We start from the raw sequence: 24,239 nt of genomic DNA, 5'->3' as shown, positions 1-24,239 counted from the left end.
AGTAACAAGCATGAACTGGTCACCGAGGAAATCCTTCAGTTCTTGCATAACACAGGACTGTATGTAAGAATTTAGTTTAAATTTTGACCTGTGGAGGGCAGTAATGCGCTTAGCAGCGTCTACACTGCCGGAATCCTATACAAGAAGAAGAAGTCTATGCACTTCTGTGATTGTAGACTATCCCTGCGTTCCATTCGGAAGGGCTCATCCCTATGCCCTAATCCCTTCAGAGGGTTTACCCTCCGGAGTGAGAGCTTTGAAGGGACAAAGGGTGTAGGGGTAAAAAAAACTGTTCTTTTGGAACGCACTTCAGCGTCATCTTAACGAGACAATCAAGGAGGATAAATTGTGCAAGCTGCGCCTTTTGTTTAACGTTATTATTTATTTATTTATTTATTTATTTTAGGTTTACCGCATGTAGGCTATATTGTATCTATGTATTTGAAACATTTGAATGGACTGATAAATGAGCCGTAAAGTTTTTTTTTTTTTTGAAGTACAATGTCATTTTGACCATAATAATGTACCAAATCTAACTTGTATAAATATTACAGTAGTACAGAAAAATATTATACATACCTTTATAGTTAAAATCGAACTCCTAACCTCCTGTACCCATTCTGTGACGTCAAACAACTTCCCTGTGCAAAGGATCATGGGGGCCCAAAGTGTCCATCAGTTGTTCCCTTCGAAATCCTTCATTCCGAAGGGCCCTTTGAAGTGGCCAGTTTTGAGCACTTTGGTTTGGAACGACCCTTCAATATGGCGGCCATGATTATTTTCACTCCGAAGTGCCCTTCGGAGGGCGATATATCCCGTTTGGAACGCACCGAATGATGTGTGTGAACAGGACTTTTATTTTGGAGTTACGACATGACGTCATAAGACTGCGCTCCTGCATCTGCTGTGATTCTGCTGAAGAAAGGTTTGTTTTAAAAAATTAAGCTGTTTTAATCGACAGAAACAGTTCAATGATTTATAGTTATAGCGATGTGAAATTAGTTTATTTACTATAGGCTAATGTAACATTGTAATGCTTTATCTAACTGCAGTGAACGTGCTTCTCAAACGTGAAAGAGAACAACAAACAATAACAAACTAAACATGTTTTCATTAGTCTTAAATGCCTAAATATTAAGTTTATTCATTTGCAGCGTTAGTTTTTAGTGTTTTTTTGTCTAACAGGGCCATTAGACCAATAACTGTTAATTATTCTCTTCTTAAAGATGGAGTTTATTAAAGAGGAGGCGAATGAAGATATAAAGATGGTGTTTATTAAAGATGAGACTGAAGACATGAAGATTGAGATTAAAAAACAGGAAGAGAGTGAAGATATAAAGATGGTGTTTATTAAAGAGGAGACTGAAGACGTGTTTATTAAAGAGGAAGAGACTGAAGACATAAAGATGGAGTTTATTAAAGAGGAGACTGAAGACATGAAGATTGAAGAAACATTCAGTGTGAAACATGAAGATACTGAGGAACAAACAGGTTGGTTTTATTCTCACAGCTGAACTCAGTTATTTGATCATTATTAAAATGTCCAGCTCTACAGAAATAGAGAATATACAGAAGTATAATTTTAGAGAGAAGTGTCCTAATTCACTCAGTCGGTTCATTCACTCCTTCAAGAGGACTTACTGTAGAGCTAGAGTTTGGTTACTTGTAATTGAGCATTATTAACTCATTACTATAGTGAGTGCATGTAACTACAACAATGTGTAACTACATCACTTTAAAATTCAGTGTTTCCATTAAATCCGATCCTGGACCACAAAACCAGTCATAAGTCGCACGGACATTTGTATATTTGGGGGGGCACCACTACTATTTTAATTATGAAAAAAATAATATCTAAACGTTAAGCCAAAACTAATTAATTTAAAGCTAAATTGGAACCCGGCGTTAACCTATAATTTGGCACAAACCCAAATGTTTCCATATTCACGATTTGGAGGCTAAACTATATTATTTAAACACTTTTATTGTTCACATACTACTATAACTTTTTATATATTTGGTTGAATGTATGTTATATTTACAATTAACAGGCTGCGATGTCAAGTTACTAAAACTGATATATGTTGTGTGTACGTGAGGCGCCGGCGCGATCACTTGAATTTTCTTATAAAAGCAGAAACAACTCTAAAATAGGCTACTCAGACATTAATGGTCACATAGATGTAACACCAATCGAATCTGTGAAGGGTCAAATAGGCCTATTATTTTTGTACACTCACAATAAAAACAAAACATTGATCGTAAAATAAACAAGTATAAGAAAAGATGGAGAAGCGTAGCGCCAGATCAGTCCAAACAACAATACTTATATTTCTAGTGGTGCATAGATCCAAAAAATCAATCCAAGTTCAAAAAGATGAATGATCCGCACACGAGAATAAGTCCACAAAGCTCCAATATTTATTGTCCAGAGGCCAAAGAGTGCAAGTGCAAATGTAACAACTTTTAGTAAAGTATAAGACAGATTCTTAAGTGCTGACTTAAGTGTTGTGAACTAAGCACTACAAGGATGTCAACGCAAAATGGCCGCCCTCAACCTCTGCCAATCAGCCAATAGCGAGCCTTGAAGGGTGAAATCACAGCAGCACAACACCAATCATTTAATGTGTATATATATATATATATATATATATATATATATATATATATATATATATATATATATATATACACACACATTATATATATATATATATAATGTGTATGTATATAATGTGTATGTATATACAGTACAGTCCAAAAGTTTGGAACCACTAAGATTTTTAATGTTTTTAAAAGAAGTTTCGTCTGCTCACCAAGGCTACATTTATTTAATTAAAAATACAGTAAAAAAAACAGTAATATTGTGAAATATTATTACAATTTAAAATAACTGTGAACTATTTAAATATATTTGACAAAGTAATTTATTCCTGTGATCAAAGCTGAATTTTCAGCATCGTTACTCCAGTCTTCAGTGTCACATGATCCTTCAGAAATCATTCTAATATGCTGATTTGCTGCTCAATAAACATTTATGATTATTATCAATGTTGAAAACAGTTGTGTACTTTTTTTTTCAGGATTCCTTGATGAATAGAAAGTTCAAAAGAACAGCATTTATCTGAAATACAAAGTTTCTGAAGCATTATACACTACCGTTCAAAAGTTTGGGGTCAGTAAGAATTTTTATTTTTATTTTTTTGAAAAGAAATTAAAGAAATGAATACTTTTATTCAGCAAGGATGCATTAAATCAATCAAAAGTGGCAGTAAAGACATTTATAATGTTACAAAAGATTAGATTTCAGATAAACACTGTTCTTTTGAACTTTCTATTCATCAAATAATCCGGAAAAAAAAATATTGTACACAAATATTTTGTACAATTGTACACAATAAATGTTTCTTGAGCAGCAGATCAGCATATTAGAATGATTTCTGAAGGATCATGTGACACTGAAGACGCGAGTAATGATGCTGAAAATTCAGCTTTGCATCACAGGAATAAATTACTTTGTCAAATATATTCAAATAGAAAACAGTTATTTTAAATTGTAATAATATTTAACAATATTACTGTTTTTACTGTATTTTTAATTAAATAAATGTAGCCTTGGTGAGCAGACGAAACTTCTTTTAAAAACATTAAAAATCTTAGTGGTTCCAAACACATATATATATAGCAATAGCTTTGGATTGTGCAAAATTATCACAAATTATTATTGATGGTGTGGAATCTTTTTCTATTGATAAATGTCTCCTCATTTACAGTTAGAGCAATGATGTGTCATGAGTTCATGGATGGCTGTGTTTACACTTGGCATTAATATGCGATCACCGTGATCCGATCAAGCAGATCAGATCAAAATCACTTACTGTCACATATACCCTGAACTCTTGGTTGATTAACCCAAACCTTGCTTACTCGAGGTATGCTGGTTCCAAAAATGCGTCCGGGAGTAAGTTCAGCCAACCCAGAGTATGTTCCCGGTTAACACACAAGACATTCTCAACAGAGCGACGAATCGATGATTCACCATGGAAACAGACGCTAAGAAAATGCGCGCCATTCTACTTTATTCTTCTTCTTTTGTTTAATGGCGATTTACATAACCTACTTGGTGCACATCACCACCTATTGGTTGGTTGTGCAATCATTTTTTAATCTTAATATTGTTTGTTTGATGCTAATTATTTAATATATATCACATATATGATATGTATTTTATTATAGAAATTATAGCATAGAAAATGTCCTGTTATAAAGGATAAAAAGCAGATCTATGTGTGAGATGACAAAATAAATTCATATATTAGAATTGAATAAACATTTATATATTGTATAATATAACATTGTGTATATAACTGTAACTATATAACAAATTTAGATACATTAATATAACCATATTGATAATATAACATGCATCTGATATCCTCTTAAGCTAACTAACCCTTGAACATAACCTGCTCCGGAGCAGGTTATGTTCAGAGAGCAAGTTGCTATGGCTACTTATATACCCTAAAAGTTACCTCCGTTTTTGGAACCGAAAGTTGAGGTTATCAGCTTTATCAGGTATGTCACATAACCTGCTTTCTGGAATACCCCCCAGATCATTAGCTAATCAGGACACAGCGCGTTTATATTTGTTCACATTAAGTGGCCTCTGTATCTGGATAACTGATTGGATTTCTGTTTTCCACACAATATTTAAATTAGGCGCGTTTGAAAGACAGACGCTTCAAATGGCTTATAGTGTAAAACAACTTTCACTTTAGCCTCTGATTTATTCCACAAAAGTACAATCAATCACAAACAGAGAACATAATCTACCAATTTAAGTTTCCCAACATTAATCTTGTATGGTGAAAAAAAATATTTCAACGCATTTCATGATTGAAAGGAGCGCGCAAGCATTTGTATTGTTTGTGTAATATATAACGGCTGAATATGAACACTTTTGTATTAAAGAAATAAAAGAACACACATCACATTAATTAGAACTAAACAAGGGTGAAGTGAAGTGAAGTGACGTGGCCAATACTCGGAATTTGTGCTCTGCATTTAACCCATCCAAGTGCACACACACACAGCAGTGAACACACCACCCGGAGCAGTGGAGAGCAGTTGGGGGTACGGTGCCTTGCTCAAGGGTCTCACCTCAGTCATGGTATTGAGGGTGGGGAGAGCGCTGGACATTCACTCCCCTCACCGACAATCCCTTCCGGACCTGGGACTCGATCCCATGACCTTTGGGTTACACGTCTGACTCTCTATCCATTAGGCCACGACTGCCCCTTATACGCCCCTTATACGCCCCTTATACGCCCCTTATACGCCCCTTATACGCCACTTATACGCCACTTATACGCCACTTATACGCCCCTTATACGCCACTTATACGACACTTATACGACACTTATACGTAGGCTAAACGACACCAGATAAGAGTAAAGACAAGACAAATTAAGCAATGTTATTGCTTTCACTCAATTAGGCTACTTTCTTTCCGATGCAATCTCCAGTCTTTGATCAAATTATTTATTTATTTAAAAAAATACTTCCAGAGTTGAAAAATAACTGGGTTGATCGTGTTAAACAAGTCACATTATCCAGGTTTAAAGTTAACCATGCAATATTGGAAATAAACTGAAACAACAAAAACATACATTTAGATAATGTTGCACAATTAAAATGAAAAATTACACACAAGGTATCATGTAAGTCTAAATAAACTGTTGTAAAGATAGACGTTTATTGTAAAGTTCAAAGAAGTTTAATTTTTTTTCAAAACTGTGTCCATTATTTTCTGACAGCCACATGGAGAGACTGGGCGGGGATTTAAATGACGCCGCCCTCTGAATGTAGATACGATGGCTGGATCGCGTTTACATTACACTGAGATCTGATCACAATGCGTCCTCGACTACCTCCGAACCAGGACACATTGATCGGATAACATTTGAACCACAAAAGCATTTACACTTGTCTTTTCAATGCATATGTGGACAACATCCAGATACAGGTCGCATGTTAATGCCAAGTGTAAACGCAGCCAACGGCTCCAACAACTGCAGGGAAGCCCACAGTCAACATAAAAGTGGCTTTCTTTTGCCACATGGTTTGATGGTCAGTTGGAAAGTCAATGAACTGCCATAGAGTAGTGGCCAAATGTGATGTCCAGCTGTATGAAAACCAATATCTTCAACTTTAATTGGTTCTCTCTTGTTTTTGTATGACAGACTGGCCAAAAATAATTTGAAATTTCATTATTACACATGAAACAATTGACTCCAAGCACAGCTACACGATATGCTTACATCTTTTAACACATTTTTTTTTTTTTAAATATTTGAATTAAATACTAAAAACTTTAGTATTTTAATATTTTAAAACCTTTAAATAATATAAAAATATTTTTAATTAATCAAAATTGTTTGCGATTAACAAGAGAATTTATTACATTTATTTAAAGTTAGACTTATTAGGTCAGTTACAAGAAGAATTGACAATAAAAGTTTATATCATTTTATCAACTCCATGTCATCATATAACTCCAATACTTCATATCTTCATTGGAAAGCGCGTGTCTCCTCATCTCTGCTGCCATCTTGTTGCTCTTAACTAGGTTAAGACACCTCTCCAGCTCTCTTAAATAATTTAAGAGCTAAGACCTAGTCTTGACACTTAGGAACCTTTATGAATCACAATTTTGACACACTTAAAGTATACATCAAATCAAAATTGACCTTATTTATTTTATCTCAAATTGATAGTTTTGTGGTGAACAATTAATCCGTGCAAGTCAAACCACACAAACAATTGTTTGGCTTCGTTATATTTAATCAAAATCTGAAAATGCTCCTCCCCTCTGCAACAGTGCCCCTTCTCTAGTGACATCAGTTTGACGGCTTGGGTTGAAATCGCTTTAACCACTCCCCTCCGACCGTTAGTCTGCTATGAGTGAGAGATAGAGAGGAGGAGCGCTGAAGTCAAACTCTGCCCTGGAGACACAACACTGGAGAAAAGACGTTTGCAACTCCCGGTTCACGGGGACTTTAAAGCCGGGCACACATTTAACGACTTGTTAAATCATTCTAAGCCTGTGCTTAACATACAGAGATTGTTTCCTGATCAATCTGAGTTTAGCTCCATCCCTGGTCAAACACACCAGCAAAATTTAACCCAACCCCATTTTTTAATCGAAAAGGCCTATTTTATACTTCTGCCTCGGACCTACGCTGGAGCCTCTGCACCGTAGGCTATATGCGTCTGTTATCAGTGTTGGGCAGTAACACGTTACTAGTAACTGTAACAGTTACTTTTGACAGTAACTAATACTGTAACACATTACTTTTTAAATAAATTAACTCCCGTTACCATTACCATATGGTGCGTTGTCCGTTACTTTTTAAAATTAATTAATTTTGGCTGAAGTGTAGCCTACAGCCTAACCCATTTAAAGCAGCGACGCATTGTAGGATTGGTGGATGCCAACCACTGTAAACACGAAGACGCACTGTGGGCGTGTTTCCGTTTATTCAAGTATGTGCGGCAGTCATGGCGAGTCAAGGCGAGAACAAGACGAGTTTCTCAAAGTGGAAATATGCTCATTATTTCACTTTAGTTGAGCATAAAGACAAAAACCTTTTAGTCAAATGTAAGCTGTGTCTTTCTGGTTCGAAGGGCCTATCTACTGCGATAAACAGCAACTCCAATCTGTCGAAGCACCTCCAGAAACGTTATTAATTTAAGCCATTATTTGACTAATCACATTTATATTAATTTAATTTCTTAAATACTGGAGAGAATAAACCATAATAATGATCGTAATTTAGGCTATAGCGCACACATAAAGCTTGCCATAAAGAACCGGCAAAATCAATGATTATGAATGTGACCAAAACAGCAAGGAGACATTTTAATTGTTTATTAATAAAGTAATGTTTTCTGAATCGGTGTCGGCTGCGAAGATGAAGTTGACATTGACTCTCATCATCTCCACATACTGGATGCACCTAGAGAGAGAATGCACATTTCATTCGGATTAGGCAACGTAATCAGAGTAGCTATTTCTTTTTGTTTTTAGATATTTCGGGCTTTCTATAGATATATTTCTCATGTATGTGAGGCAAGCAGCCGCTGAGTTTCGGTTTATTTAGCCTATAAGTCGTGCTCCAGTTCACGCGCCAGTGATCGCGCCTGCGCCTGCCATGATGATATTGTCTGCTAAATTTGCTTCTTATTGATTAAATCCAGGCAATTGTTTGATGAAACATTGATTAAAATTAAGATAAAATTTTTACAAAACGAAATTCACTTTAAAGAAAGGCTTTCTACAAAACAAAACTTAAAGGGATACTCCACCGTTTTTTCATATTAAACTATGTTATTCCCTTAACTAAGACGAGTTGATACATACCTCTCTCTCTCGGCGTTGCGGCGAAACTGGTGTGATTATACATGTGGGCCAAGCTTAGAGAAGCTACCAAACACCTCCACGTTTTCCCTATTTAAATACAGTTACTCGAGTAGTGTAACTCGACCTAGGACGGTGACACAAAACATAACGTTGCGCTTTTCTAAGCGTGTAAAATGGATAACTATATTGTATGGCGGATACCATAGCAACTGCTCGGGAGCACTTTGACTTGGCGCAGTAATATCTTCACTCGTGAAAAGTTCTCACCGGTGATGAGATTTTCGGTTTCTGAATTTTCATTCAGAAGGCGGAGCATACATGAAAATATTTCCCAGCTGCGCGATTGCACGTGCACTATATCTTTTCAACACATGGTTTCCGTTTATATATATATATATATATATGTTTAAAGAAAGATACACTGACACAGAACACCTTCAGCTATCGTCTATAAGTTTAGTTGTGCTCTTCCTTTGTTCCTTGCGATTAACAGCTTCCCATATAAATGTGTCTGTGTGTGGACATATTTTTTGTAACCTACAATACTGGTGTGAATACATGTGCTTACGTGTTCAGCAACATCCTGGTTTTCTGGTTGGTGACAAATTCTGAAAATATTGCACTATATCTGGTTTCCGTTTAATGAGTTGAACCACAAGTATTTTTTCAATTGATAAAACCAAGCATAGAACACCTAATGAGTTGAAGTAGATTATACTGATTTCATATAACAAATAAATGGGAAAATAAATAATTAACATATTGTTAAAAAAATATGCAGCTGCCATTTCAATGACGCATTGCTTTGTTCTTCTGTTACATCACCTTATGAAGATTTAAAATGGGGTCATCCCTCTGGAAATGAAAGAAATAATGTCTAAAGTCAGTGGCCTAATAAAGATTTTTGCAACCTTTTGTTATTCTCTGCCATGCGTTGTTTTGATGTGTGACTTGTGTACCTGGATATACAATGATGATCAGTGATAAATGGACAATTTATTTTGATACACAAACATTCATTATTTGGCATATATTCAGGTTGATTGGGAAACTTTTTCCCAGTCATATCAATGGCAAAAAGTTTCCCAGTCAACCTGAATTCACTGGTCATTAATGTTCATAAACATGCATGATCTTCATGGGGTTTTAATTAGGGGCACATTTGGCCTCATGAAATTTTGAAAAAAAAAAAAAAAAAAAAAAAAATTAAACCATGTTGAAAACATATATATCACAAATCCTGGAATAAAGATGGGAATATGGCCTTGATTTGCTTTTGATTTAATAGATGCTTTGTATAATGTGTGATGGAGTGAACATATTATATTGTGAGACATTTAATGACATTTTGTTTTTGTACAAAAAGATGGGCATGGACTTGCCAACAACAAACTTTAGCTACTGTAGCAGTCCCTTTATATATGGAAATATGACGCATAAGAAAGCTGTTCTCAGATCAAAAAATTACATTTTTAGTCAAAGATTGACATTTTTACCTCTCTTTGAATTTTAATGACTTTTTTTATTTACTTAAAACTAGTTTAATAACAACAAAACGTTATCTTTTTACAGACAGTGGCCCCCAAATAATTTGCACAAAAGCATTTGCATTAAAATACTATTTGAATGTCTGGAATCACTGTAGGTTTTTTGTTGTTTAAGAAATGAATTTCACAAGGATGACGTTTATTTAACAAGGATTAATTAAATAGATTTGGGGATTTTTTGTTGTTTTTTTAAAAGGGGAAAAAAGACATTTCTAATATTACAAAAGATTTCAATACTGTTCTTCAAACTTGCTGTTCTGTGAATCAACAGGCACTGTATCATGGTTTCCTGTTTCCAGCACTGATAATAGCAGCTCAGAATGTTTCTTGAGCTGCAAAACAGCATATTAGATTGATTTCTGAATCACATGACACTTAAGTAACAGGAATAAACAGCAATTTAAAATATATTAAAATAGAAAACAAATCGCAATATTACTGTTTTGCCTATTTTTGATCAAATAAATGCAACCTTAGTGAGCTTAAACATAAAGAATTTTATTAATCCTTTGAAGAGCAATAGGCATCATATCAAAATGAACAAGAATTTAAGAACAATACCAGAATATAGCCTAAGTCCTCAAAAACATCTGTACAGGTTTATTTCAGTTGTAGGCAGTGACATAGAGCTTAGATTCTCTGCCCGAGCCCGGATATTTTTTCCGCCATCGTCCTCGGGCCGGGTCGGGCCCTTGATAAAGCACGTCACGTGTCATGTGCAGCGTCTCGTCCACTCGCATTCGCAGTCTCGCACACGTGACGCATCACACCTGCTATGCATGCTATAGTATTCAGTATAGCTTAAAGCCTCGTTTACACTGCACGCGTGTGCAGCACGTTACGGCTGCGACGCAGCTACTGGAGCTGATTCGCGGCTACTCTAGTCAATGCTCGTGTTTACACCAGCCGCGCCACGGTGCGTTTGAGAAGCGTCCCAGAAGGGGCTCGCCGCGCCGCTTCGCTAAAGATAGGCGCCTCGCCTATTTTTGACGGACTCAAATACAAAATAAAGTAAACTCTTGCTGATATTTCACATCACTATGACAGAAACTTATGACAAGAGATTCGAAGTTGAAAAACTTGAAATTTCTTTTGTTGTCCATAACTGGAATTTTAAGTGTGTTAACTTCATCTGTATATGGCTACAGCAAAATAAAGTATGGCATAGCAATAAACACAATCAAACCGGACAAAATATAACCATTTAGCCATTAAAAACATGAAAAAATTAACAAAAACAATGTTGGCCAGGCAAATCTAGTGGTCTCGCGAATCCAGCCGCTTTGCTTCTGAAATGCTTCTGGTGTGAGTTGACACCGCTCAGAAGACGGAACAAAACCTTGAAGAATTAACTTTGAGCAAGTCTGGAGGAAAATCGGAGGTATGGAAACATTTTAAACTAGTTTTAATAAACAAACAACGCAGTTTACATGCTTCTTCCTTGTCGTATTATTCATTAAGATAATAATTAATAAATGCACGCACAATTATGAACTTGATAAATGTTACAGATATGTTTTACTATGCACAAACAAATGCCTTTCAACTTACAGGTGCAAATTTCAGAATTAAATGAATGTGCTGCAATTTGAACAAAAAGAGTCTGTACCCTACGTGTTTTAGCCATTAAATAAGCACATTTAGTTTCAAGTTTAAGTTTTGAAGAAAGATTTTCTTTAAGGTGAATTTCATTTAGTATAAATTGTATCTTAATTTTAGTACTTACACCATTTGAAACTTGTAACACACGCTGTCACCGAATTTACAAATGCATATCTTGCTTGTTGCTCACACACATATTATGTTGAAATAACAATAGGTTGAAGTAACATTATTAATAATAATTGATCTTTAAGAATATTTGATTGAATGCTGAATGTTGAGCTTGTTCAATTTAATAAAATTAAAACTTTAATTATGATAATTAAAATAATTTAATATTTAATATTGAGTGGCCAATTTTTGCTCATTTATTAATAGTATTTATATAATTTATATATATAACTGCGCAGCTCCCCCCTGTAAATGATCTAGCACAGCAACACCTGCATTAAAAAAAAAAAAAAAATCTGGCGCCGCCCCTGGTTATAACGGCCCACATGTTAAAAATGGTCGGGCTTAAATTGGGCTCGGGCTCATAATTACAGTGGACGTGTCGGGCCGGGGCGGGCTCGGACACAACGTGCTCGGGCTCGGGTAGGGTCGGGCTTGATTTGTTGGGCCCGATCTAAGCTCTACAGTGACATACTTAATGATAACAACTAATAAAACACAGAGTTTTAAAACATCGCAAAGGAAGAGCACAACTAGCTGAACTCTGTCATTGTTACAGACCAATGCACAAATCGTGCATACTAATGAGCACATTATAAACTGTTACCTAGAAGTAAACAACTGTAGTTTAGGCGTAAGTCAGCAGCAACGCTGAGAATATAATTACCTTTATGGAATAATCCACTAATGTGTTGAGATGCAATGTGAACTAAAATTCTCAGTTGCACGTGCAATCGCGCATTTCTGCGAAACTCATTAATATTCATGTATGCTCCGCCTTCTGAAACTGAATATCTCAGAAACCGAAAATCTCATAACACCGGTGAGAGGACTTTTCACGAGTAAAGATATTACTGCGCCAAGTCAAAGTGCTCCCGAGCAGTTGCTATGGTAGTCCGCCATACAATATAGTTATCCATTTTACACGCTTAGAAAAGCGCAACGTTTTGTTTTGTGTCACCGTCCTAGGTCGAGTTACACTACTCGAGTAACTGTATTTAAATAGGGAAAACGTGGAGGTGTTTGGTAGCTTCTCTGCTTGGCCCCTATTGAATGAACTGGGCTAAGCTAAGTGCTAACAAAGTTTCGCCGCAAGACAGAGCGATTTAGTGCACGCACTGAGACGAGAGAGGTATGTATCAACTCGTCTTAGTTAAGGGAATAACATAGTTTAATATGAAAAAACGGTGGAGTATCCCTTTAATGAAGTGTTTAAAATCATGTCTGACCCACTCCATATCTCCCGATATATTGCGCATCATATTATGATCTTACTCATGCTGTTCACTTTTCATAATCAAGTAAATGAATTTAAAACATAACATAGGACTATTTAAACATAAATATGAAACTACATTTTCTTTAATGGCTACCAACACGTATTGTACAGTACAGAGAAATTTCATAAGCAAGAGCGGATCATGAGTCACGAGTCGGATCATGAATAATTTATTCTTAGACTTATATTTAATAATGGGGGCATTCAAGTTATTTGACATTTTAAATTTTTTTTTAAGTAATGCAATAGTTACTTTCCCTGGTAATTAGTTACTTTTATAATGATGTAATTTGCGAGAAGTAACTAGTAACTATAACTAATTACTTTTTTTAAAGTAACATGCCCAACACTGGTTATCATTTATACTTCTGCATCGTTGTCCGCGTTGACATGCATGCAGACCATTGGTAGGCAGTGTCCGTGGTCATGTTGAGTATCAAGGCCAAAGCCAAAGAAGCAGCAGCTTGTCATGTACTTTGTCAGAGAAGCTTACAAATAGAGGTGGCAGCAAATAGGTAACCGCAAACCAATTATAGCGCTTGCAGTCCGCGTAGAATAGACACGTAGCATTTTCAAAGAGGTGCACGTGAGGCTGCAAATTGAAACTTAAATCTGCAAAAGAGTGGTCCTCCAGTACCAAAGCTGCCCATCCCTGATCCATAAGATAGGATAGGGTATAGATCATACATGTTGTTAATTTTGATGCTGTAAATTTCTAAATTGTTTGTCTATTTTTGCCCTAGACCTAATGGCACTGAAAGAGGCAAGCCAAGAACTTAATGAAAAAGAAGAGACAAAACATTATAATTTCATGACTGGAGAAAAATCATCACAGGTTTCCTCACAAAAAGGAGCTCAAAAGACAGGAACTAAAAGTTATTTCACCTGCCAACAATGTGGAAAGACTTTCAAACATAAAAAAAAACTTAAAGTTCACATGAGAATTCACACTGGAGAAAAACCTCATACCTGTCAAGAGTGTGGAAAGAGTTTCAGTCGAAAAGAAACCCTTATAGCCCACATGAGAATTCACACTGGAGAAAAGCCTCATACCTGTCAAGAGTGTAGAAAGAGTTTCAGTCAAAAAGGAAGCCTTAAAGTTCACATGAGAATTCACACTGGAGAAAAGCCTTACACCTGTCAAGAGTGTGGAAAGGGTTTCAGTGAGAAAGGAAGCCTTACAGCCCACATGAGTAATCACACTGGAGAAAAGCCTTACACCTGTCAAGAGTGTGGAAAGAGTTTCAGTCACAAAGCATACCTTAAAATCCACATGAGAATTCACACTGGAGAAAAGCCTTACACCTGCCAACAGTGTGGAAAGAGTTTCAGTCATAAAGGAAGCTTTAAAGCTCACATCAAAATTCATGTTAGAGAGAACCCATTCACCTGCCAACAGTGTGGAAAGAGTTTCAGTGGAAAAGGAAAACTCAAAATCCACATGAGAGTTCACACTGGAGAAAAGCCCTTCACCTGCCAACAGTGTGGAAAGAGTTTCAGTGAGAAAGGAAACCTTACAGCCCACATGAAAATCCACACTGGAGAAAAGCTTCACACCTGCCAACAGTGTGGAAAGAGTTTCAGTCGAAAAGAAGGCCTTATAGCCCACATGAGTACTCACACTGGAGAAAAGCCTTACACCTGCACTCTGTGCGGGAATGGCTTCACGCAGGAACGAAGCCTTAGGGAACACATGAATATTCACACTGGAGAGAAGCCATTCGCCTGCCAACAATGTGGAAAGAGTTTCATTAGAAAAGCAAGCCTTAAAGCCCACATGAGAATTCACACTGGAGAGAGCCCATTCACCTGCCAACAGTGTGGAAAGAGTTTCATTAGAAAAGAAGGCCTTATAGCCCACATGAGCACTCACACTGGAGCAAAGCCTTACACCTGCACTCTGTGCGGAAATGGCTTCACACAGGAACGAAGCCTCAGGCAACACATGAATATTCACACTGGAGAGAAACCTTTTAAATGTGATCAGTGTGGAAAGACTTTCACACATAAAATGAGCCTTTATTACCACATGAGAATTCACAATTGAGAAAAGCCTCATACCTGCTAACAGTGTGGAAAGAGTTTCAGACACAAAGGAAACCTTATAGTACACATGAGAACTCACACTGGAGAAAAGCCTTAAGCCTCGTTTACACTACACACTGCTACTCAAGATTAAATACAAAATAAAGTCAAAATAATCACCCTGATTTAACTCCTTTAAAACTTGACATTTGTTTGTTCTTGTCATCCATAACTGGACTTTTTTTGTATGTATTGTGTATTAACTTTGTCTATAGGCTACGGCGAAATAAAGTATGACATATCACAATCAATCAAATATACAAATATAAACATTTAGCCATTAAAAACAGATAAGGACGAGAGAGGACCAGGCCTGGACTTTATTTTATGTTTGGTTATGTTTGTGTGGCCAGCAGACGTTGTAACGGTCACTTAGAGCATTTATAGTAATTTGAGGTAGAATGTGAGGTTTTCCAGGCAGGACAACTAGCTCGCTGGCCGCGGAGAGCGCGTGGAATTCAGTTGATGGACATGCAATCGCGTTTCGCGGATTTTCTGCTGTTCTTTAAAGACTCTTACGAGATCGACTGGAGCTGCAAGTAGTGCAGGTGAACTTTATGTTGTTTTATTTCGTCTAGATAGTCATATTTTTCAGTGGGACTGACAGTTTATTGTTCCTTGAATTCAGTACTTTGTTTGAAAAGACTTAAGACAGAAGAAAACACTTGGAATATTTATTTTAAATTTTTTTTCTTCTTCCACTTTGAAAAACGGACATTTGTTTTTGCCGGATTGGACATTTTTTTGAGGCAACTACACAATACTTTACCGTACGACGTCATGTTTTTTTTTCTTCTTCATCTCTTCATGTGGCCTGATACTTTGTCTAATAAAAAACTGTCATTGGTTTTGTCATTAAGTTTGTATTGTATTTTGTGCACCTTCTCTGAGTTAAATTGTTATATTGTTTTAACAGAGACTGTACAGGTGCACATTAATATTTCTTCAGCAGACAAACAGGTTTGATGTACTGTATTGTGCTTATTTCCTGATTGATTCATTGTAAACAGTGCATCTGCATATAATATTTTGGTTTACTTTTCTGATTATATTACTGTAATTTGCTGTCATAGTCATAGATTATACAAGATGGCTGAAAATCGTGACCTACTTTATTTACTGTCATGTTCTGACTATTTACCGAGACAGACTACATCTCGGAGAGAGGATGGAGACTTGCGGTCTCAGGTTCAGTTCCAACAGGACAAGGTCGCTGTACTGCAACGCTGTCTCCGTGACTCGCTGGACCTGCAAAAGAGTGTGATTGACTGCATGAGTCCAGATAATGGTACTGTTTCTGTTGTGTAATGCCCAGAATCTTGTCCTTTAGCTACTTCTACTCCATATGTTGGGGGCCAGGCTCTGATGGGTGATTCAAGGTCAGTTTTTCATAATGCACCTCATGTATGTACACCTGCAGCGTCTCAACCAGCTTCTTAGCCTCTGTCCTCCATCAGTCACGTCTTGAACCTGTAATATTCGACGTTGAAGGAAAGACGAGTCCCGATGATTGGCTTCAGTCTGTCGACATTTTCAGGACTTCGTTAGATCTTACTGATTCCCAGATGTTAATGGAGCTTCCTCGCTTTCTCTCCAAATAGCCGAATAAGTGGCTTAATGTCCTGAGTTCTCATGTTTCATCATGGGCCCAGTTTTGCGATCTGTTTAGGAAGGTTTTTCTGCTATCTGATAATCAGGAGCACATTATGAAAGGTATCCTGGACCGGGTTCAGATGCCAGACGAGCCTTTTCCTACATTTGTCGCCCACATGCTAAGTGAATTTCGAAAATTGAGAACTCCACCTCCTCAGCTGGAGCAAATTGAGTTAATATGCAAGCATGCTGTGGAGAAATACAGGTTAGCGCTCTATGGTACTCCAGTAACATCTGTGATAGACCTTCTTTTACGTGCGCATGAGCTACATGCAGTCCTGGGTCCGTGTGGTTCTTATGCGCCCCAAGCCCGTTTCAGAGAGGCAATCCTCCCCCGAGACAGTAGTTGAGCCTCTCATACCTGACTCTTATAGGTCTACTCAGTTTGCTCTTGGTCATGTGGAAGACGTCACATCTTCATCATCCTGGAACACACCTTTCCGTGTTCAGGTCAATTTTCACAGCCAGGTACTTGAAGCTACCCTGGATACGGGTGCTTCCATTTCAGCTGTGCGAACGGATGTTTCGAAAATGGTTCCTGGGGGGTCTTAACAGTTTGGTCTGTGCCTGCTTTACAGCTTGCAGATGGTGCATTGTGTTGTCCTTTGGGTTTAGCTTGGCTACAGTTTGGTTTCATGGGCCAGTGCTTTTACCATCGTTTTGCAGTCATCGAAAACCTTTCAGCGCCGCTCGTCTTGGGCATGGATTTTATTATGAGAGCTTCTGTCGTGATTCAGGTCCCTTCCAGAACGGTTGTTCTGGGTGATGTGCCAGAGGCCTCAGAAGAGCTGGAGGGAGTTGACTTTGTCACCAAGTCACAGTATACTTGGTTTAGTGTCTAGTTCTTCTAGTTTGGCAACAAAAGTGGACGAGGCTGCTCTAAATGATGGTGAAAAAGTTAAGCTTGCTGAGTTGTTGAGATCTTTTTCTGAGATCTAGGCCACACATCCCTAGTTGAGCACAAAATTGACACAGGTCAGGCCAGACCTGTCCATCTTGCTCCATATCGTACCTCACCTGCGAAGAAAGAACTGATTGAGAGACAGATTGACATGATGTTAGCAGAAGGTATTGTGGAACCAGCATCAGGGCCTTGGGCTGAACCAGCTGTCATCATTCAAAAGCCGTCCGGTGAACCAAGGTTTTGTGTAGATTATCGGGGGCTGAACCATTTTACGGTGAAAGACTCGTACCCACTTCCGAGAATAGACGAGTCCCTTGATTTTCTAGCGAGAGGAAATTTTGTGACCACAATCGATCAAGCCAGGGGCTATTGGCAGGTGGCCGTGGAGGAATTGTCAAGGCCTAAGACTGCTTTTATTTCTCACCGTGGGTTGTACCAGTTCCGTGTTCTTCCTTTTGGCCTTTGTAACGCCCCAGCCACTTTTCAGAGGCTTATGAACACGGTTCTGGCAGGCCTTATCTACAAGTCGTGCGCAGTTTACCTTGATGATATTGTGGTTGCCTCACCCATGTTTGAACAACACCTGATAGACCTTGAGGAGGTTCTGGCTAAGCTTAAGTCTGCTGGTCTCTCGATCAAGTTGGAGAAATGTCAGTTCTGTAGGAAGGAGCTTACCTTCTTGGGGTATCGGATCACATAGGATGGCATCCTACTCAATGAGAAAAAGGTGAAGGCAGTTGTTGATTTTGTTACTCCAGTAAACGCCAAGCAGGTGAGACAGATCTTGGGTCTGACAAGTTACTATCGACGATGCATTCACGAATATGCCCGACATGCTGAACCTCTTTTTGCTCTTACGAGGGCCAATGTTCCTTTTCTGTGGACCCAAGACTGTCAAAATGCTATGGATTTCCTCAAAAGTAAATTTACATCTGCGCCCATTCTTCATTCACGTTGACGCGTGTGATGTCGGTTTGGGAGCTGCTTTGATGCAGAGGGATGAGGAAGGAAGACATTGTGCAATTGCTTATGCCTGCCATGCTTTGCACAAATCTGAACGCCCTTACTCTACCCCCGAGAAGGAGTGCCTAGCGGTAATTTGGGCACTTGAGTATTTCAGACCGTACATTGAGGGACTGCATGTCACAGTTTTTTCTGACCACAGCATTCTGAAGAGGCTGATGTCAAGACCAAACCCCACAGGAAGGTTGGCTCGGTGGTCACTTCGGTTACAGGATCTTGATTTCGAAATTATCCATAAACCTGGAGTGTCCAACAGTGTTCCCGACAGTTTATCCAGGAACCCCTGACCTTCTTGTGGTCAGCCGCTCAACATTCTTCCTGATCGTGCTGTTCTTGGGAGTCTGGACCTGCGTTCCTTGCCGTCTGTGTTGTTTACGGACCGGGATCATTTGAGAAGTTTATAGCTGAACGATCTGGACATTGGAAAGCTGTTCAAGGTGTTGGAGGATGGTGAGAGTGTATATCCAGAAGAAGATCCACTGAATGTAGTTCTTGATGGTCTTCTGTATCACAAAGACCCAAAATCATCTTGTACCTTGCACCCTATGAAACAGTTTAAGCTGTACGCTCCTCAGACTATCAGGAGGTCTCTGTTGGAGTATTTTCATGATCATCCTACTGCAGGTCACTTGGGTGTGACTAAAACGGTGGCAAGGCTTAAGCAGAGATTTTTCTGGCTTAACATGCTGTCAGATGTGAAGAAGTATGTGGGTTCATGTGCCATCTGCCAGTTCACTAAACCTTCCCAGAAAAAAACCTGGTTTCATGGTTCCAATCCGCCCTCAATATCCCTGGGAGTATATGGGGGTGGACTTAGTGGGCCCTTTGCCCCAGACGCCGAGTGGTAACGCGTATATCCTTGTGTTCGTTAATTATTTCTCGAAGTGGATCGAAGTTTGTGCTGTGAGGGAAGCTACAGCTCTTGTTGCTGCTAGGAAGCTGCTCAGTGAAGTTTTCCCCGGCATGGTTCCCCGAAGTACTTGATATCAGACCGAGGTTCTGCTTTTATGAGTGATCTCTTCAAACACACAGTTTCTGCTTTGGGTACTGAGCACAGGTTTACAACAGCTTACCACCCTCAGACCAGTGTCACTGAGCGAGTGAATCGAACACTGAAAACTGCCGTTAGAGCATATGTTGGGACCAAGCATACTTCTTGGGATCGGTTTCTTCCTCACATTTGTTTTGCCTTACGGACAGCTCAACACGAGAGTACTGGACTGAGTCCGTCAATGGTGTTGAATGGCCGAGAACTGGACACGCCCTTGGATCTAATTTTCAACCTGATTCTCTTTGAGTGGACGATCCAGGTGTGACTTCGTTGGATGCCCTGAAGCATTCGCTCCAGGAGGCTTCTGATCTTGTTAGGTCTTTTCTCGAAGCAAGTCACTCTAAGAAAAAGCGCCACTATGACAAGAGGCGTCGTCTCGTTTCTTTCTCCGGTAATGATCTGGTGCGGGTTAAGTCTCGTCCACGTTCAGATGCATCTACGAACTTTGCTGCCAAACTTGCGCCCTTATACACAGGTCCTTACTGTGTCACGAAAAAGTTATATACAAATCAACAATTCTTGATCGCAGGTCTTCAGAGAGCTCTTTTTAGCGAGCCATGGTGCACATCAGACAATGTTACTTATTCCTCCCCCTTCTGTTATTGTTTGCATGTTATCCTAATTAAAAATATGAAAACCCATAAATGTTTGGGTGGTTTTAGTTAAAACAGACCCTGTTTTTTCATTTGTGTCATTTTGACAAAGATCCGATCACATTTGATGGTGATTTTATGCAGAAATGTTAGCAATTCCAAAGGCTTCAGATACTTTTTCATGCCACTGTATATATTTCATATGTAAGATAGTACAATGGTACATTATAGTCTAACAATAGCTTACATTATTCCTGTAAGTTACAGAGATTGCAGATGATAGCAGGCCAGCTAGTTACATCTCATACTGATATTGACCTAACTTTTAACACTAGAGTTAGAGATTGTGTATACTGTCTCGTTTTTAATGCATCTCTCACACTGTTCTGTTAAAGTATGGGTGCAATCATATGTTAATTCTCATGATGAATAATTACTAATGTAAAAATATGTGTATGTTATATTATTTCCACAGATGCATTGATGAGCGTTAGTGTTGCAGTGATCAACTGTGAGGAAACACAATAGGAGGATCCATCTGTCTCTGACCACAACTACACTTCAAAATCACATCTCGACCTGAAGCACCTACATCTGACATGGGAACACAATGCGTTGAGCTGGCGCCATTGTACACAACTCTGCTGAGAAACAACCACCATTCATTCAGTCGCCGAACACCTTACCAATACATACACCTACAGCTTCCAGCTACACACTTGGGATCAGCTCCTGATGACTCTGATGGAGCTGCGTCGTAATTTATTGGAGGATGATCTTGCTGAAAGGTTTGGTGTTTCTAAACCTGGTGTTGTGGTAAATTCATAACTGCAAATTCAGGGTTCCAGGAATACCTTTGTGCAGGTGATGAAGTAACGGCAGACAGAGGCTTCACCATTACTGATCTCCTCTATGTCAAGTCAAGTCACTTTTATTTATATAGCGCTTTTTACGATGCAGATTGTGTCAAAGCAGCTTTACAGTCATAACTGCTATATAATTTTGGCTGCACAGCAGCTCTTAAAGAAAATGGTGTCAGTATCCATCTTAAGTAAATTCAGTATTGATTCATTGCGATGTAAGAATCAATAGTTATTAATTTAGTTAATTTATCTATATCAGTACTGGAGTAAACGGTGATGTCATCATCCAGCTAAGTTTAGTTTGCATACAATGTTGTCAATGCAGGCAGATCAAAACACTGTTGAATATCAAACGAAGGTGATACTTGTCATTCCAGCATTCACCAAGAGAGGCATGCAACTCTCTGAAGAAGACACCACCAACACCAGGCGCATCGCCAATGTACGCGGGTCATATGACTGAAAATCTTCAAAATCCTCTTATAACTGTTCCAATTAACCTCACCCCTAAAATTGATCATTTAGAGAATTTGCCCAGTTTAACCTTCTAAGCAACATAATTTCTGATGTAGAGAATGAATAAGTGTTGATTTGTAGGCAAGTTTGCCTGTGCTGTGGTTTTGCATTAACCAATGAAAATAGTGTATAGTGTAAATTAGGGCTGGGCGATATATCGCATGCGATTGTCACGCGCATTTCGTCAGTAAAGCCGGTTCCCTGATTGCCGCTAAATCGCCATCACCTGCTTTCAAATGGAGCGGCATTTAATAGACAGAGCCGTAGATCACTGATAAGCCACGCAATATCGCGTTCATTATCGAAGGCGATACATCTGCGATATGATTAACAAAACTGATTTAAAATAATTCCAGTCTTCTTCACCTACACCCTCTACATGCTGCTCTATCAACTCCTGACAGTCCCATGGTTACCTCTGGCCACTTCATATCATCTACCAGTTATGGCCATTAACAATGATGATATGAGACCATCTGATCGTCGTATAAAATTTTCTCTGTGCTCCCAATTTGAAACATTTACTGCATTAACATTATTTGTCATTTCTCTAAAGTTATAGCTCGCTATAAACAATATTTGAACTACTGATCTAGCTACCGGATGTGCCGCATCAGTTTAGCGGAAGTCGGATGACAAAATGCAGAAGATCGGAGAATTAAAAATGGGTGTGGTGGAATAAGGTGAATGTATTGGTTTCGGTTCATGATGACGATTGCATTTCCTTTGTCAGCTGGTTTTATAACTATACCAGGTTCTGACATTAAAGTCTTGAGAGCTATTTCTTCTCCTTTGGTGAGGTTTGGTGGATCTCTGGGATGGTTCTTGCCCCAGTTTTGGAGAGTTTTGTTATCTTTATCTATAATTTCTCCCACTGCTATTGGTAAGTCCTTTAATTGGTAAGAAAGGGGTCTTGGTATCATTCTGTTCATCTTCAAAATATGCAAGAAGTTTTAGTCTTTGATGATATTGTTTGAGTTGGGTTTGGATTTCTAGTCTATCTTGGTTGATTAAGTCGGTATAAGGGATGAAGGATAATCCTTTTTCTAATAATGAGAGTTGGTTGGAATTTAATATCAGTGAATCTGATAAGTTTATGATGGTTTTGTTTGAAGTGTGTCCTCCTATTGGTTTGTTCAGTTTAAAGATTTGAGCCAATGATTTAACATGGCTGTCGCTGTGTCCTGTGTCCAATGTATGTTGTCATCAATTGTGTTGAATTGGTCGTATGGTAGTGCTTCCATCCACATTCCTGTGTCTTTTATATGTCTCCTTTGTGCATTTGGTGTTAAGTTGCTGCTGAAGTTAATCAGTGGTATAAGAATCCTAGTGTTGGGGAATGTCTGTTTTGCTACTCCTGCGAAACGGCTGATCATTTTTTGCAGTAGTGAGGGGTTGTTGTTATCTCTATTATTAAGTCCAAAAGATTGAATGACCTTTTGCACTTCTTCTGTTGATCCTGTTTTGTGTTTAAGTAGATGGTATGCATGGGCCACTTGTGCTCCACGTTAGCTGACCATCTGGATTCTGTCATCGTCAATTATGGGGAGGCGACTAATATTGGAATCTCCTATTATCAGAACCGGTCTGGTTGTGTTAATGACCAGTTACCATACTTGTCACCAAAATGTTCTTTCCTTGACAGGATGCTTTTGCCTTTGTCTAGCCTGACTGGGCTTTCTGATGGCGGGGTGCTTGATTCTGGATACCTACTTTTCTCTGTTTCCATGATTGGTGTGGGTAGTATGGGTTGTCTTATCTGTGGTTGATTAGTATTTTCATATTCCGGAAGTAGACCTGATTCGGTGTTGTGCAGTCTTTTTTTGTTAGTTTTAGGAGTGCATTTAGCTTTCCTTTTCTTAAACGTGACTGTGATGCCAGTTTGGTCTGTAATTTAGCTCTCTGCCTCGCTGCTGGTGTTTGCGTCTCCGTATAGCTTTGTTTTCTCCTACTTTTATTGAATCTCTTACTTTTATTCATTGTTGCTTATATTATTACTATTGCCTACCACATTAATCTGACGTCGCTAGCCTGTAATCTTTGAATCTAAATCGCTGTTACAACACGTTTGCATCTCGCTTGTTAACTTGTTATCAGTCTCGCGCGCTCTTTTTCAACGCGTTCATCAAACAGCTGTGGTAACTCGGATCAGTCTACAAACACGGTGAGTCATGTCATCCTCGTTTCGTGTCATTTCATGTTCAGTCTGTCACATGTTCAGTTTAGCTCTCTCTGTCAGCAACGAGGGATTTACATGTCAGAAATGTAGGGATATAGTCAGGCTGACAGAGAGAACCTCAGAATTAGAGACACGCATCCAAACTTTAATCGAGGATAGTAAGAATGTAGGGGCTTCAGATACTGTTTTGGATGCGACTAGCTTAGTGAACTCTGTACATTATTTGGTTCCGGCTGTAGAGCCCGCGCAGCAGGGCACTTGGGTAACGGTGAGGCGGCCTAGCCGTGGAAAACACCAATCTTCCGTTCTAGTCAGAACATCAAACAGGTTCTCCCCACTCAGTGACGTACC

At 38.6% G+C, this 24,239-nt stretch overlaps 1 protein-coding gene across 1 annotated transcript; it reads left to right on the top strand.

Moving 5' to 3' along the window:
* Positions 1-866: 866 nt before the first annotated feature.
* On the top strand, positions 867-16,131 carry LOC125243028 (gastrula zinc finger protein XlCGF57.1-like). Its single transcript, XM_048152264.1, has 3 exons — positions 867-925; positions 1,227-1,491; positions 13,765-16,131. Exons 2-3 carry the CDS (start codon positions 1,227-1,229, stop codon positions 15,066-15,068), a joined length of 1,569 nt encoding a protein of 522 aa, XP_048008221.1. The 5' UTR covers positions 867-925; the 3' UTR covers positions 15,069-16,131.
* The last annotated feature ends 8,108 nt before the right edge of the window (positions 16,132-24,239 follow it).

Source organism: Megalobrama amblycephala, linkage group LG1 (genome assembly GCF_018812025.1).
Source record: "Megalobrama amblycephala isolate DHTTF-2021 linkage group LG1, ASM1881202v1, whole genome shotgun sequence".
In the NCBI taxonomy this organism is placed as follows: Eukaryota; Metazoa; Chordata; class Actinopteri; order Cypriniformes; family Xenocyprididae; genus Megalobrama; species Megalobrama amblycephala.
This window is presented reverse-complemented; position numbering and strand designations above follow the sequence as displayed.

Bases quoted from the DNA above. Each gene is read 5' to 3' on its own strand.
- LOC125243028 (XM_048152264.1), top strand. From the start codon at position 1,227: ATGGAGTTTATTAAAGAGGAGGCGAATGAAGATATAAAGATGGTGTTT. The intron at 1,492-13,764 runs GTTGGTTTTATT...TTTTTGCCCTAG, and splicing joins AGATACTGAGGAACAAACAG to ACCTAATGGCACTGAAAGAG.